The following is a 17,131-nucleotide window of genomic DNA, read 5'->3' as shown; positions in this document are numbered from 1 at the left end:
TTCTTAAAGTTGTTTCACCATTTTATGAACATCTTTTTAATATCTTTACTGATTTGTGGTATTATCAATCTCAAGTTATTATCAATCCAATATTAGTATCTCATTTTTATAATTATTATCTCCCTGGATCCCTTGGGGGGGGTGAAGGATATTTCCATATGTGTATTACACATTTGATTTTCTTCTGTGAATTTCCTTTATATACTCTGACCATTTCCTACTCTATAGAACTATTTTTTTCTCATTTATATCAAGGAGCTTGTTGTATACTAGGGATGTTAACAATTAGATGTGTCAAACGTTTGCTCCCAAGCACCTCTCAGTTCCCCTCTCTCTCTCATTTGTGCACTGTCCATCCCTTCTGTTGGCTTCTTCCTTTCCATTTTCCCTTGTGGCGGGTCTGTTTCCCGTCTTATTTGTATCACTACTAAACTAGAAGGGGATAAGAGAAAAGGAGTTAAATATTTGAATAGGGCCTATGGCAACATCAGTTTAGTTAGCAAGGATATGGAATCTTCTCACTCAATGTGTATGGAGGATTTTGTGGATGCTTTCTGTCCATTCCAATTTTTCATGAAGTGACTTTTCCTTCAGAACCATTAATAATGACTGACTATCCCAGTGAAAACATGGAACTCACTGACATACTGGCTGATCAAATGTAAAAAGTGCAATTAGGATGCTCTAATACACAAATATTTTTTTTAATAAAATGTATGGTCAGTGACCAAAGATTTGAAATATTTGTCACTCAAAACTAGAATGTTTTCTTCAAGCAAATGCTGTGCTACTTTACTTTTTTGTATTATAAAGACAAAACCATAAAGAATATTCATTAATTCACACAGGAAGGACTCAGGCTGAAAGATAGGTCAAAGTACCACAATCTTGGGGAAAGATGGACAGTCAGGAAATATATTTTTCAAGAAGGCATTTGGATTGCTAGCTCTTGCAGACATATAAAGGAGGGAGAAGCAAATGTTTAATAACGTTTTAAAAAACAATAGATTCCTTTGTCAGTTCCCTCCAGGCCTTGCCAAATAAAAAAGCATCTCTTTCTCCTCTTATTTTGTGTGTGTCCAGTCATTCACATTTTTCCTGAATGTTTCTATTTTTTCAGACAATTGACGGTATTTTCTTGATGGTAAACTAACTGTAGCAAGAATGGAGTTTATAGCTTGGCTATAATTATTGATAACCCCTGGTAATCTTGCTGGAGGTAGTCATTAAGACCAGGAAATCAAAAATTCTCTCTCTTGTTATATTATCAGAAAAAATTTTTAGTATATGTCTTTAAATGTATTCTTACAAATTATATTATGGAGAATAAAGAGAGGCCATCACTGTATGAGCTAGGGAGCGCATTACTTTGTACTTTATAATGTTAAAAATAAATTTAAAGATAATTGTTACATTTTCATTGGTAAACCAATGTTTTCTGGGAAAAACATGCATATATTATTGTATTTCCTTATTCTATTTGCTCTTAAGTAATCTGAGAATGAAGATTTTTATATTAGCTGAATATTGAGTTTTAAGGTCAGGTGTGGTACATTCTATCATCTTAAACTTTTGTTTTATATCTTTAAAGCCTCTTGCTCTTGGCAAGTTATAATTCAGGAAGGCAGAAAAATTGATTTTAGTATGCAAAAACAAAGTATTTGGCAGCTAAGATAATCAGCATTTATGCAAACTAAACATTTGCAATATTTATGAAGATTTAAGAAAATGTAGAAAATGTTATAGGACTGTTTACAAATTAAGATCTATTGCCTGTACCTTGAATCCATAGGGTAGATTTTTATCCTTTTTTCAATCTAAGACAATGGTGGCATACTTTAAGAAATAGTTTACATTATAATAGGAAAATTAATCTTGTATAGAATAAGAAAGGCTTACTATGTGTTGGAAATTTAAGAAATTGTTCTAATTGTATTCTGTCATAATAAACATCTACTCTCCCCCTTCCCCTGTACCCCATCCTGGCTCTTCCACACATGGGTAATCTGTTTCTGTTTTCTGGGCCAGGTTTAGAAAGAAAGCAAGCAAGATGTAGCTCAGTATGTTCTCTCAGTAAAATAGTATCATTGGTGGTCATAAGGGTACTCCAGTGATTTTTAATACGCTTTTCTTTGACAATGATTATACTTCACTTTTTGGGCACAAGTGACTAATTAGTGTTATTTAATAATAAAAAATATGTCATAATGTTATATTACAATCAGAGTTCGTCTTCCTACTAAGTCTAATTCAGGTTCATTTCCCTTATTAAAAGAAAAAGGTTTCCTTTGAAATGGCAAAAGGGAACAGAAATGGTCTTTTTGTAGTGCACCATGAACAAAATATTGGAAAAGTTAACTAATAGATCTTGTTCTCTCAACATGTTTTTCATGAATACTAATGGGCTACTAATTAATTAACTAATTAATTGAACAATTAAAGTCCATTCATTATATGTTTTTATACAAAGAAGGTTTCGTTTGAAGACAGATTTCTACTCTATAACGTGGAGTAAAGTATAATAATCTTGGGTTATATCAAATTAAAGGTGATTAATTTGTAGTGGCTGATTTGACATTTGATGTAAACGTTAACTCAGGACATATTACAGGTTTTGGTGTGGGGTAGCTAGGATTATGTGGTAGTGAATATGTAAACCCTGTGTTTTAAATACATGGTCTAGAATGTTTTAATTCTGCGAGTACTCTGAATATGTCCAGATGAGAGTTTTTAACTATAAGCATGGTTTTGTTTACCATAAATATGAAACAAAGCCAACCAGGGACACCTAGGGAAGAGAGGATCCTCAAGGACCTGTTTAGACAGTTGCTTCTAGAAAAAAAAGAGTCTTCAGTCAAAGACTTGTCAATCCTATTTTTAAAGATTGATTAGGTAGCTGATTTTTTTCTTCCTTCTGTCCTTGGAGAAAATGAAAAATAACAGGTCCTCTTCCACTTTAGACTAACCATTCATATACTTGATGACAGTTAGGTCTCCCTTGAGCCTTCTCTTCTCCAGGACAAATTATGCTAACTCCTTCAGTCTGTCCTCATAGGTCCTATTTTTCAACCATGAAATCATCTTATTGTTCTTCCCTGTATCTTTTCCAGTTTCTTCAAAATCCTTTAAAAATTATAATGTCTTAAATTGTATATATTTACATATATTATATAGGTTAGGACTTCAGGTTGATATTTATTTCCACCTTCTAAGTCAGAAAAGATGGTCACTATGACACAGGTCAGTTGGATGAGAGGAATAATAGTAAAAATAGAAGGCAAGTGAGCAGCTTCATATTCAACTCAGTGGATTCTTATGATGCAAAATAGTAAAACTGTGCCTGAAAAAAATGTCCTAAGTGTTCTTTATAAGTCCTTTGGGAAGACACCAAGACAAGAAAACAATTGTAAAAACAACTAGAATTGCCTTTGCTTTTTCTTTAGTAAACTGATACCTCATTTTACTAATTATAATTCTATAAAGAAAAAGATTAGCAGATGAACTAACATAGTGGCAAATTCAGGACAAAAAAAAAGGTGAGTAATCGAAGAAGATGAGCACTTGTTAACTCAAGGAAGGGCACAGGGATTGAGCATAAGAGTGACTTCAGCTATTAAGAGCTAGAGCCATTTTTTTTCAAGCAGACATTAATGCCAAGAGGGGACATTTGTGGAATGCTACCTAGCGTTGCTTTATTTTTTTGGCAGCACATGACCAGTAGGAAGAGCACGATACTGGCTTTGCTGATATGCTGTCCTGGGTCTATGGCACTGCACTGTGTTCTCTTCAGCATCACGTTGATTTTGAGTGATTTACATACAGTCTGCATTCAACCTCTCCATTCCATGAAGACCAAAAAGGAACCCATAATCTTAGAAACCAAGTTTCCCTCTATCCAATTCCTGTGAGAGCAAGATTCCAGTCTAATAAAAACCTACAATAAAGGCCCTAAACCTTCTAGTCTTTCTTACTTCAACTTAAGTACATTAATAATTGAATTTTGTATTTCTTTGATAATTCAACTTTAAAGCAAAAAGTTTTTCTATGCCCAAAGCCAAGGATCTGGCATTTACCCTACTCTCTCTCCTGGGTTATGCACTATGAAATGGGGTGAACTGCTTCATAGCTTCCAAAGAAAGAAATTAAGTCATAACAAAAAGATGGTTTTGTGTTCTTTCTAATATCCTCCCTATAAATCAACAGTCAATAATAGGGACCACAACAGAGCTTATAAGAGCGTTAATTCCCCAGATGTAAAGCTTTGTGAGGCACCCATTGCTGGTTTATTTTCACATTAAGTTGGGATAAAAGTATAAATTTGCCATGCCCATATTGAAGAACCACAGGCAAACAGTGGGCTCTTGCATCGAATGGTGGGCAGTGGTAGAATATTTGTGTTTTGCACTAACCCCTCTTTGAAAGCTAATGCAGTATGGTCTTACCATTTTTGCAGACAGGACAACACTGTTCTGGTTCATAGACTGGGTTGACACACTCAGGAACTGCGCAGTCTGCTACAACACAGTGAACTTCATTGCTGGGCTCACAGCGACACCATTCACATGGAGAGGGCTAGGAACAAATCTAAAATTAGCCCCTTTTCTCCTATAACTTAATGCTTGCACATTCATATGCTGTTAGAAGATAAAACATCAGTGTTTATATTGGCTTTACTGTATCAACTCCATTTACCATGTGTATGATCATTCTTCCCCAATGGAAAGCAACCTGGATATCCAAGCCAAAGTGGGTTGCTGTGTGGAGCTCAGGTTGCCATGAGCAACTGGGACACTATGGGATGACTCTTCCTATGACTTATGTTCCTACTTTACAAAGAAGTGTTGGGACAACTAATATGTCATCTCTTGGTTTGGTTTCCAGATGCACTGATTGCCCTACCTTCCTCTGGCCAACAGGAATGATACTGGATCATGTGAAGTAAGTTTTTGCTATTTGTCACTTTTCTTCCTAAGAAAGAAAAGGATTACTGAGAAGCAAGAAAATGGTAAATCGACATCCTAACCCTTTGTATGAACTCCTTTTCAAGCTAACCTAGACTCTAAATGGCATTCTTTTTCCAATATGAATTTTAGAAAAGATTGCATTTGGGATCCAAACGTTCAGGTACTGCCTCTTGAAAGATTTAGCGAATACCTTTCATCTTTCCTGCTTGCTTTTATGAATGAACTAAAATCAATTGACTTAAAAAGCCACTAGTTAGAGTCAAAGACTAAAAATGGAACTGAAAAGTGATTAATTTAGAGGAGGAAAAAAAAACAGGCAGAAAACAATTTTTGTCTCAACAGTACTTACCAGCCAAAAGTGAGTTTGAGATTTTCTGTTTCTTTTCCACAAACTGCCTATACCACAAATAATCTCAAGCAGTGACCATTTTGTGATGTTCTCATGTTTACAAGTTCTATCTCTCATTTCTCATGCAACAGAGTTTGGAATTCTGGAATAAAAACTTGGAGGTCTCAGAAGTTATTAAAGTGTCTACTTCTCAAATCATTCCATTTGTTCTGAGAACGTTCTACCTCCAGTCCTATGCCACAGTGCCACAATCTGTGTTGGAAATCTAATAGTCCAATAAATCTTTCTCACAGGCCACAGTTACTTTGAGGTAAACATTTTGCATTGTAAAATGCAATTTGCAAGTTCCTCACTTGCAAATTGTGTTAATTAAAGCTCTCTGCCTTTGTCTCAGTTGCTACTGTCCATATCAGCTCTTGTTTTTCTTCAACCTGTGGGGGTGAAAACCTTTCAACTAATTATTTTCAAATTAATGTTACATTTGCTTTCTGCTTGGACAATGAGAGTCTAGCTTTCAATTATTTTACTTTCCAATTTAGTAGGAATAAGAGAATTAGACATAGAATCTGTAGGAAAAGTATTTCTAACGTTGTCAATACATTCATTGAAGGGTACAGTTAAGCTCCTTACTGTGTGGTGAGATGCGTTAAGTAGTATCTCAAAGCAATGTATTAGATCGTCCTAAGGGCTGGGATTTTTCTGAAGCTCCTCTACTGAAAAATCTCAGGAAATTAAGGAAAAGACTTGATACCATAGCACATTATTTGTTGGCGAAATGTGAGAAATCCTGTGAGAAAGGAAAATTCTTGCTGCTCTAACTCCTTATTTCACAAGCCCCATTGTGCTATCTTAAATTCCCAAGTAAAATGGTCAGAAGCTGTCTCCCTTTCCTTCGTTAATTGCAAAGAATTTTTACATAGGCTTCTGAAGTGCATTTATGTATGGTTAATATGAGAGAAAAAGGGAACCACGAATATGGCTTCCACACCCTGCCCTTCCATAGCTGTGACCCTTCATTCTTGCTGCAGGACGGGCTGATCTGTGCAACTCTCGTGGACTGATTCAGCCATTAAAAATCCCAAAGAGCCCCTAAATTTTCCAATACAAAATGTTTACTCAAATTAACTGTGGCCTGTGAGAAAGATTTATTGGACTATTAGATTCCTAACAGAGATTATTAAAGAACCATTCTGACTCAAACAATGTTTTTGGAAATGATTAACTACTGGATATCATGCCAAGCCATTTACCTATGTCAACTTACTTATTTCTCATAATAACCCTATGAAGGAAGATTTGCTATTATCTTCATCTCATAGATGAGGATATAGGCTGAGAGGGTCAATAACTTCCTTAGGCCTAGGCAGCAAGGGACAGAGGCAGGATTTGAACCCAGGTGGTGTACTTGCTATAATGTCCTGCCAGTGATAGCAAGAATCACTATTCTGGGTACTCCCATTTGCGCAGTTCATTTTACAGTGGTTTGGACCCTTCTCTATGCAGGCAAGATCCAGAGGAATAGCCATTAGGAACTGAATAATTGATTTATGGAAGATACATACTTCTGCTAAAACAGGGAATTTCACTAGGGTATTTAGTGCATAAAGAGGTTATTATGGAGCCATAGAGCTTTTTAACCTTCTGAAAATGTAAATTAGTAAGAAAAGAATAGTAGGTTGAAGTTAAGGTGCCCTGAGGCTCACATCCTTGGGGGCGTTGGCATCTTTAGCCTCGTAACCACACTGGAGGGTATCTGAGAGAAGCACTAACAGATGATGGTGCAGTAAAGACCCAGGGGCATCTATGTGAAGCCAGTGGAGACTGGATGTGTATGTCCTAGAGTTCTGAGAAATATTCTGAGGAAGAGCTATGACTATAAGGCTTGGTGATAAAAGTACACCTGATTTTTTAAGGGATTTTGAATAATGAGAAACATAAATTGGAAAAATGAAAGTATCACCCTAGCCACTGAGGGACATTTTCTTTGAATCTTCCCCTGACTCTGACTTTATTCAAATACCACACCCTTCCTGGGTCTAGAATCTCTTGTCAGACACATGCAATTTCCTCTTTTGTTTTCATTCATTTTTTCCCGCAAATAATCTCTTTCAGTCCATTTCTTCTCACATCTCCATGTGTGCCCCACCCCCACTCTGAATGCTCAATCAAATTTAACTCATTGACTTTACTCCAAAGCCCCTTCTTTCTTCTCCAGCCTTATCAGGACTTCGCTTTCACAAATTCATCAGTTCAGATACCAGTGATTTCTTGCCCAACTTGACTTCTTCCACTGCCCCTGCTTTCTCCTGCACTTCTGAAAAGACATTGCATAAGCAGCAAGAAGTCCCTGGGAATGAACAATGTGCATTGTTCTTACTTTAAAAATCCTTCCCACCATGCAGCCTAAAACTGAAAGGTTTGGTGCTTTCCATAATCTTTACATCTTTAAGGGCTGAGCTGGTTGCGAATTTCCTTTTATCAGGCTCTTCAATGTGAAAACTATAGATTAAATCTGAAAATGTCCCTGTAAAACCAAAGATTAAACAATAAAGCTATGCTTAGAGGAACAGAGGAACACAGGAACAGAGTAAGTACTTGGAATAAAATTATTCTTACTCACTTTTTTTTAGAAGAACATGTGAAATTACAACTAGTGACTTTTGTCAGCTAGAGATTTGGTAAGTAACGTGATTAAATGACACCATCCTAAAATTTTATACAAGAAAAATCTTTTTCTAAGAAATCTCACAGAACATGTCATTTCTGTGAAAGCTTTGGAAAATAAAGTAACATTCACTATATATACCTTTACATAAATTTTAATTAAAATTAAGATTAGAAGCCAAATGTATTAATGCATGTATTAGATAATCTGATAATTTTACGTCTGTTATGAATCTGTACACCTCCTGCTTAGGGTTTTTGAATATCTAATGTGGACTCTGTTTAAGTAGAAACATGCATTTTATCTGTACTTTCTGTTATCACTGAATATATTTGCATGGCAAATCCAAATGCTGTCCCAGCTGCCCCCAAATTCAACGGGGTTTCCTACTAGATACATATATTTATTTATTTTCTGATTAATAGAATAAAAGGGGATTTAAAAAAATTGATTTAGGTAATTGGAATCCAAATTTTTCTCCTTGGTATTAGAGAATGGAAATATGACAATACACATCAGTTTTTTCAATGGTTAACTTTTGAAGACCTTGAAGCTAAAATCCCAATGCCATTGTCTGTGGTTTTTGAGAATTCTTAGAAAATTGAAAGGGATGTGCCAGAACCCTGAGAATAGTAGAATGCTCCATGATTTTTTGAAATAGAGAAAGTAGCCTGAAAACTAGTAACTTAGCTTACTAGAATAATTGAGTAACTCCAGAAAAATTGTCAAATATGCTCTCTGTGAAAATTTGGAAGTGAAGTAAGTCATCACTAAGAGTCAACGTAGGATTATGAGAACATGTTAATACAGACTGGTTGCATAGAATTTTCAAAATGTTTGTAGAAAATGCACATTTATTTTGTATTCTGAGTACACTGGCTTACTTTCCATATCTGAGGAAAGTCTGGATGTTTGGTTTATATCACCGTACCTTGTGGCATCATTATTTATGTGGAGGCTGTTACTGGAATTGTTTGTAGAGCTCCCATGAGGAAATAGTCACAACCTACCAGATTTGTTACCCAAATTCAATCCTCAAAGTGACAAGGGCATAGCAGTGTTCAGTTTACTATTTTAATTTGATGAAGTTTACAATAGTTTTCTTACAAGTTGGAAACTCTGCATTTGGAAAATTAGAAAAACAATATTTCCTTTAGTTGGCTTTGTTTGGATGGCTGTGATATCATGGTTAGAAGACACTTCTCTATAGCCTTAGTACTTAGTACTTCTGGTCTCTGATGCTTTATCACTGGCTGTGAATCTTTAGAAAATTAGATAAACTTTCTGTGCCTTAGTTTCTTAATCTATAAAATGGGAATAACAGTATTACCAATTTCACAGAGTTACTGCGAAGCACGTTAAATGTATAAGACAAATTATAATATTATTATTTTATTCACTTGCAAACTTATTGATGGTTTTCTGAAAAAGTGTAAAGTTGAACGATAGCATAAGACTAGATTTAAAAGAATATTTAGGTTATTTTTCTTGTTCAAAGTGGAATCTGATTACAGAGGTGGTTGCAGTGAAGTTTTATAGAACTTGGTTTGTTGCAGGTCAGAGGGAGGATGTGTGAACCAATAGAATTAATCATGTCAGAAACATATTGAAGAAAAATTGTTGTTAGAAGTCTCTAGATAAAGACTAATTGTGAACCATTAAAATGACCATCATAAATCACTCAGGGAAAGGAAAAGAAAAAATGAAAAGCAACAAACCTGTTTTCCTTCCCTGATGTCTTAGCATTTAGACATCAACTCAAATGCCCTTTTTCCAAGGAGCTCTTCCCTGATATCTTTCCATCATCCTTCTCCATCACACTGCTTATTCAGAACTCTCATCAGTGCATGAGATTATCTTACTGGTTTGAGTATACGTTTATTTATTTTTATCTGCCTTCCCTATCATTATAAGCTTCTTATAGTATATTGTTCATTGCTATACTCAGCACCAAGAAGATATCTTAGCACATGATAGATACTTAACAAATATTTGTTAACATATACAAGTCATTTATGCATAACCTATGTTTTCTTATTTGTAAAGCCATACTTCTTGGGCAGCTTCATCTATGTTAATCATTCATGGATAGGATTCTGATTCGATAACATACTTGCATTTTATTTAAATATTATAAAGGGCACTTTGTGGGGAAAGGTTCCTGACTATGAGTCATCAAATGAGTATCTGGGTTACAATATTATGACAATGAACATAAACTTACTTTTTAAAGGCAATTTGAAATTCACATTACCCACCATGTGGATCACAAGTTAAATCAACCTTCAAGCACTCCATTGACTAGACTCTCACAGTAGATAATTATAGACTTATTGCACTAGCAAATACCATGATAACTAAATTTAGGGTAAGAATACAAACAGAGGAATTCCTCAGGAGTCTGTGAAAAAAATAGTCTCATTTTATAATGTGTGTTAAGTTTAATGGTTGCCTTTGAGACAAAATGATTTTAGGATAATATAAACTATTTTTCAGGGAAAAAATACAACAATCCTGATTTTAAACAAGTCCATTTTCCTAAGGGATGACTTAGATTACAAAGTCCAACAAAACACAAACAAAGGAACAAAGCTTGATTCCTAGAAAGCCTTCCATGAATTGTTGAAGGCTGAAGTGGTGAATGAATACAGTATTCTACTGCCAAGTTTTAGCACACTGTTAGATCAATGGCTTTCCTTCTGACCAAGTGATATTAGGCTTTTCATACCATATGGTACTCCATTTATTTGATAATATTGGCAAAAAATTATCAGAGAGAATATAGCTCAGATTGCTCTTCTAAAAACTTCCCATTAAACAACAATTTAAAATTTGATCTCCACCAAGGAAAAGATACTGCTTTAAGAAGCACTCTTCTTTTAGAGATAATTTATGGCATAAATTTTATCACTTTATGGAACAAATCTCATTACTTTCAAACTGTATGAGAAATTTGGAATACTATTTCAAAGTTGCTGATGCCTGTCAGGAATCTCACTGTTCACTTCATTAAAATATACATTAAATTACAGAGTACAAGAGTATTTAGCATCCATTGCCACTACTGTAGCCAGTAATTTGCATGCAGCAGATGTCACCTAATAATCAATATAGCCAATGGATTTTAAACAAAATTCACAATCCTCTGAAAGAAAACCCATTGCACCAGTGATTAAAATGCTCCTCAGTGTCCTGCATCAAATGGGACTGTAGTGATTTCTTCAGTGATCTGCCCTATTGATTGGAGCACATTTGAAACACTGAGGTTGTAAGCCTTACCAAATTATGAATATAGAGCTGGAATTTCTTTAAGAATTTAATACTACTGAAGTAAACAGAAAACTGGATGCATAGAGTTTTCTAATAACCTCAGTTTGTCAGCAAATGTGTATGATGTTATCATTTGAGCAACAAGTTAAATAATAGCTGTTCTGGCTTTGTCTGAGAAGTTGGTACTTTGATAATACATTATGGAATATTATTATTCAGTTGTCTATCAAAAACCACTTTATATTTGTTGAAAACAAACATTTTAGCCAGGTTATTGTAAGGAGTACACACAGCTTTGCCCATGTAGATATAATATACTATGTAAGCAATAAACTAAAAATCAGAAATAAGATATATGAATTTAAAAATTATTTATTGAGTATATCTATTAAATGCATAGCATATATAAGATAAGGTATATAAAGTATACCAAGATGAGCTATATATCTAGCCTGTCCTTAATAAATGACAGTCTAGAAAAAGAAATAAGATATCTATAGAAATAAGTTTTGATTTTGTAAAACAAATTATTTTTCATAAAAATAACTGATGGACCTATTATAAGGTCCTATGGACCTATTATAAGGAGGATAGAATTATTGGAGTTAATCTTTCTATTTTTATTTCTATTTATTCTGACCCTAATGTAAAACACAATAATATTGCAAAGAAGTTGATGAAATATCCAATCTAAAGTTATTATTTATCAAGTATAAAAAATGTTCACTCGGTCTTAAAATTTACCATTATAGGGACACCTGGGTGGTTCAACCAGTTAAGTGTCTGACTTCAGCTTGGGTCATGATCTTGCGGTTCATGAGTTCAAGCCCCATGTGGGGCTCTGAGCTGATAGCTAAAAACCTGAAGCCTCCTTCGGATTCTGTGTCTCCCTCTCTCTCTGCCCCTCCCCGCTAGCAGTCTGTCTTTCTCTCAAAAGTAAATAAAGCATCAAAAAATTAAAAAAAAAAACTTACCGTTATATTTGCAACACAACAGTGGCATTATATTAATGATTTTTTTTCTTTGAAAAAAAATTTTTCCTAAAAATTTATTTAAATGTATTTTGGCTTATTTTTAAGAGCAGGCAAGTCTGTAGTTACATACTACCTATTATAATAAGCTGATGGTATATAGAACCAATATTTTTCTTCTGAATATTTTCAAGGAATTTCATGACAATAAAACACAGCTTTTTCTGAAATAAGAAGAATAGCACACAGGAAAATAAACTGTAGAGAAAGAGAATGTAAACAAAAATATCTTTCTTGAGTTACAATCACCGATGTATTTTTTAAATAGGCAAAGTATACTTATTAAGGAAATAACAGTGTATATTTAAGAAAAAAAGAAAGAATGTGTTAGCTGCCTCTACAGTCTTCAAAGGAGAACCCAAAGATATAGACGAAGGCTAGAAGATTCACAGTGAAGTAAAGATTTTGATAAAGTGTCACACCTATCCTTGTGAAATAGCCTAGAAAAGCAACAGCCTTTAGTCCTTCACTGATAAGCTGGATTGACTTTTGGCTTTGATACATTAAAGACCCTTGACGATGAACAGAATATTTTGACTACAGCCCGTATGTCTCCATGGTAAGGATTCTCCACTTATCACCTATTTATGCAATAGGAAAAAAAATGAACAACTGTATAGCTTCAAAACTTTCCTGTCGACACTAAAAAGAACAGATTGTTGATATCAGTTAAAATCCAGTCATCTACACTAGCATTAAAACAGGGCCATGTGTGCGTGGGGGAGAATACATTACCGTTAGAATTCTACAACCTGAAAGAATCGTGTTAAGAAACACATAAGACGAGGCCTGTTCTATGAGAAACATTGAAAGGAGGTGTTTTGCATGGTTGTCACTGAACTCAGGGCTTTTCAGGGTGTAGGATGTGAAAATATTAGGCCTAGAACAACCAATTCCATTTGTATTGGGAGTACCAATCAGACTTAGTTCAGAAGTCTCTCTTTGCCACTGTCTCAGAATTTCTCTGGGCAAAAGTATACTAAAAGTTGAAGTCTTTTGTTGCCTTTCCATTTGTTGGCAACATTATACTTTTACATATTATGAAAAGGCAGTAATTGAAAATTAATACAGTGAAGTACTTTATAACTGCTAATAATAAAATATATTAGTTTCCAATTTTAAGTCCAAACAGCAATTTCCTTCTCAATGTTCTACTTCATTATTTGATGCTTAATTCATAGCCTACCTCATTCCACAAAAATATGTTGAGATGGCTTATGGGCAATAATATGAAAGTATATTTTAATTTAAAAAGTCTTGACTAATTTCTTGATAAACCTTTGACTTTAGTGTGTATTGGTTAGTGTGTATTAGTTATGCAGGGTGCAGCAAAAACCGTCAGTTTTGAAACTGTGTATAACAATAGCTAGTACTAATGCCTAGTGCAGTTCGGCCATATGACCCTGTGGAATGAGCACACTTGGAACTCACCTCCTGCCATCAAAGAGTGTTGATTTATCTTAAATTACTTGAAACTGGGTTTTCTCATTTGTAAGGTGGAGGTAATAATAACATAATATTAACAGGGCTCAAATTGCATCACTGGATTCTTAGGAGAATGAAAGGAAATGATATAATATGCAAACTATGTAGCCTTGTTTAAAAGACCCTCATTGTTATGGCTTTCAGTGTGACCAGTGTTTGTATGTATGTATGTATGTATGTATTTATATTTCTCTCCATCCATTTTCAATGGCCATGTATTTATCAAGGAAATATATTGATCATAAATTGTTTTTATTAAATTATGACATGGTTATTTCAATTATAAGGTATTTGAAATATTGAATTTGTAAGGAATATATCTTTTAGAGTTTTAAAAGCAATTTGGGTTGCATCTCTAAAATGTAGCAATGTATGTACTCATACTGTGGTTAGATGAGGATGACATTGGGAAACATTTTTAAATAGTTAATTAGGTTCTTGTTTACTGAGATGAAACTCCAATATTTAATCAGATTCTTGGTCCAAACAGATTTTTAACAGGGTAACTTTAGCTCACCTTGTTTTGAATCTTGATTTAGGTATGTTCTAGCTTCAGTGTGAATATCCTAGGGTCTCATTAACTAAAGGAAAATTCTCTATGATTGTCCTTTTTCTCCCTAATGAAGCTTTCTAAATCTCAGCAGTCAAAGGTTTGCTATTTTAGTAGGATTTTATTTTTAATGTTGGGGAAAAATTAAAGTTAGGCTGAATACATTTAATTTTTTTTCCCTGTCACATTTAGGAAGGGGAAATAAAACTAATATATGGTGAAAATATGTGGAGTTCCAGAGAGCTGTGGCTGTTCTCTCACTATAAAGAAAAATGACTTAATTTGGTAACCACTGGAAGTTTTTGTAGTAACTATGGTATTTCCAAGACGGCAAAATCATTATCGAAGTCCATGGTTTGTTGTTGTTGTTTTTAAATTTGTATTTCACAGATGTAAAAATTTAGAAAAACCCTCTAAATTTGCAAAAATATTCTTGGGTGGTTCTCACTGCATTCAGAATGCAGGTGTTATTATTTATTAATGGACTGGAAGGTGCCTTAGACTCACACTTCTTCATGGCAATGGGAGTTTTTAAAATGAAAGAAATTGAGCCCTCTAAAACATGAAGCAGGGTAAGAATTTTCCTCATCCTAGCATGTATACATTTTCTTCACAGTGAAATATGAAATATTTCAGCATTATAGTTGAACACCTATTGGAGAATATAGGGCGTGTAGACACTCGCATGAAAATGAAGCCATCTCTACCATGTCTTGAAAAGCATCCTTAGTGAACTTGTGGCAGCTGGTCAGGTATAATGAGAAGAGCACTAGAATTAGTCAGAAATCCTTCTTTCTCATAAAATAAGAATAAAAATATCTTGGAATGAAATAACTCTTGAGGGATCACACGTGCAAATATTTTATAAAATTGTCAACTATTATTTGTTTTGCCTTGGACACAGATCTGGTTGTGTCGCTTCTTCATTGGAGTCCCTTTGTGGCTCCCTGCTCAACCCAGGCTTTGGCCAAAGCTCTATGGCCTGACGTTCACATCATGAGCTGGACCTGTGTTCCTTTCTCACTCTTTTATGTTTTGCTCCTCTACAGTTTATGCTCTGGCCACTTGGGTTGAGTCATTTGTCTCTGAATGTGCTTTGTACTTACTTTTGCCGGTGTCCCAATTTTTGTCTAAAATACTTTCAGTGTGCTGAAATCCCTACTCTTAAGCCTTCCAGACTAAATTCCTCCTTTCTTCGTATGAATTTCTAGTACAGTCGTCACAGGCCACCTGCTATTAGTTGTATCTGTATTATTCCCTTTGATAGACTAGGAGAATTTTGAGGGTCAGATTTATGTCTTACACATTTTGGTACAACTCTACAAAACCTACCACTTCTTCACATGTAGATGATATTTAGAATACTTAATGAAATCAAACAATGCGTTATGTGAGTTGAATTGAAAAGATATAATAATGAACTGAATACCTAAAAAGATAATATACATATTTTCTTTTATTAATATCACAGGAAGTATATTTATTATATTACATTAAATTAAAAATACCTACTTGTCACAGTATCAAAGGAGAACATGAGGGAGATCAAAATAATGGAAATTTGTATCATCTTTGCTTATCTGTTTCATCTGAGAATTCTCAGTAAGTGGAAAGTTATTAAATTATTATTCATCAATGCAAACAACAAAGCTGTACTGCTTGAAGGCAAGTGTGCAGAGATATATGACTTAATATTGTTGCCAAGTATGTATAACAGCAATTATAATAGGCAAATCTAAATGCTTTTTTAACGTTACATATGTGAAAAGAGATACCTGAGACCACCTATAAGTGACGTTGGACCTATATCTATCAGTATCCAAAATGTTTAACCTTCAAAGAATAAAGATTGGAAAGATTTGATGACAACACAATTTGAGGGAAGTAAAAGGGAAGACTAATTTTATCATAGATCAGGGGTTGGCATTTCTGTAGGAGACCAGATAGTAAATATTTTTGACCTATGTGAGTCATATGGTCTCTGGGGCAACTACTCAACTCTTCACTACAGCTTAAAAGCCACCACAGACAATACATAATCATAGCTGAATAATCATAGCTGATTTATGATAAAAGTCTACAAAAGCAGGTGGTAAGTTGGATGTGGCTCATGGATTATATGGTGTCAATCACTTAGATTTTTGGTTATATGTAGCTGGCATTATTATGATGAAGAAGGAGAGGTAATTTTGTCAATTAAATTGTTTTATACAGCACAAATTAATTGCTATAAACAATCATGTTAATGTCAATGTTGGAAACTTAAAAAAAACCCAGAAAATAAAGGAAGAGCTGAGACATATAGACTTTTATCATTAACTGCCCATAAGAGTCAAATAAAGAAATTAGGGTATCGTGAATCATTAGTAAAGTATTTCTTAAACTGTGTTTCTTTGAACTCTTATGAACTTTAAGATGTTAATAGATGTTCTGAGAAAAAAAAGTATTCTTCTGTCACATAAATTTATAAAATCCTATATTTAATATAGTTTATTGGTAATAGTAATAAAAATGTCAAGTAGCCTTTATGAATCCCTTATTGTATGCCAAGTAGTTTCTACTATTACGGAGGTAGAGTAATACACCTAAGTCACTTGGCTGCTAAGGGGTGGAACCTACTCTAAAATCCAGTTTTCACCTCCCTGTCAAGCTCATCGCTGTTGAATAATACATACTGGCTCTCAAACCTTTTAAAATGCTCAAGCAGTGTCAATACACTAATATACACTTCACATTTCTAAGAACTGTTAAAGGATAAATCATTTCTCAGATTTACTTGCCCATGAAAAAAAATCAGAAATCCTTACTGAGAATCTC

General features: G+C 34.3%; 1 protein-coding gene across 1 annotated transcript in view; it reads right to left on the bottom strand.

Annotated features, from left to right (window-relative positions):
- Positions 1–17,131, bottom strand: part of VWC2L (von Willebrand factor C domain containing 2 like) — a 162,654-nt gene that overhangs the window by 132,730 nt on the left and 12,793 nt on the right. The window contains exon 3 of the mRNA XM_045481135.1: positions 4,443–4,572. Within this exon, the coding sequence (XP_045337091.1) occupies positions 4,443–4,572 (130 nt within the window). The remainder of the gene's footprint in view (positions 1–4,442; positions 4,573–17,131) is intronic.

This window comes from Leopardus geoffroyi, chromosome C1, assembly GCF_018350155.1.
Source record: "Leopardus geoffroyi isolate Oge1 chromosome C1, O.geoffroyi_Oge1_pat1.0, whole genome shotgun sequence".
NCBI classification, from domain to species: domain Eukaryota; kingdom Metazoa; phylum Chordata; class Mammalia; order Carnivora; family Felidae; genus Leopardus; species Leopardus geoffroyi.
Note: the sequence above shows the minus strand (reverse complement) of the source record. Positions and strands in the feature narration are given on the sequence as shown.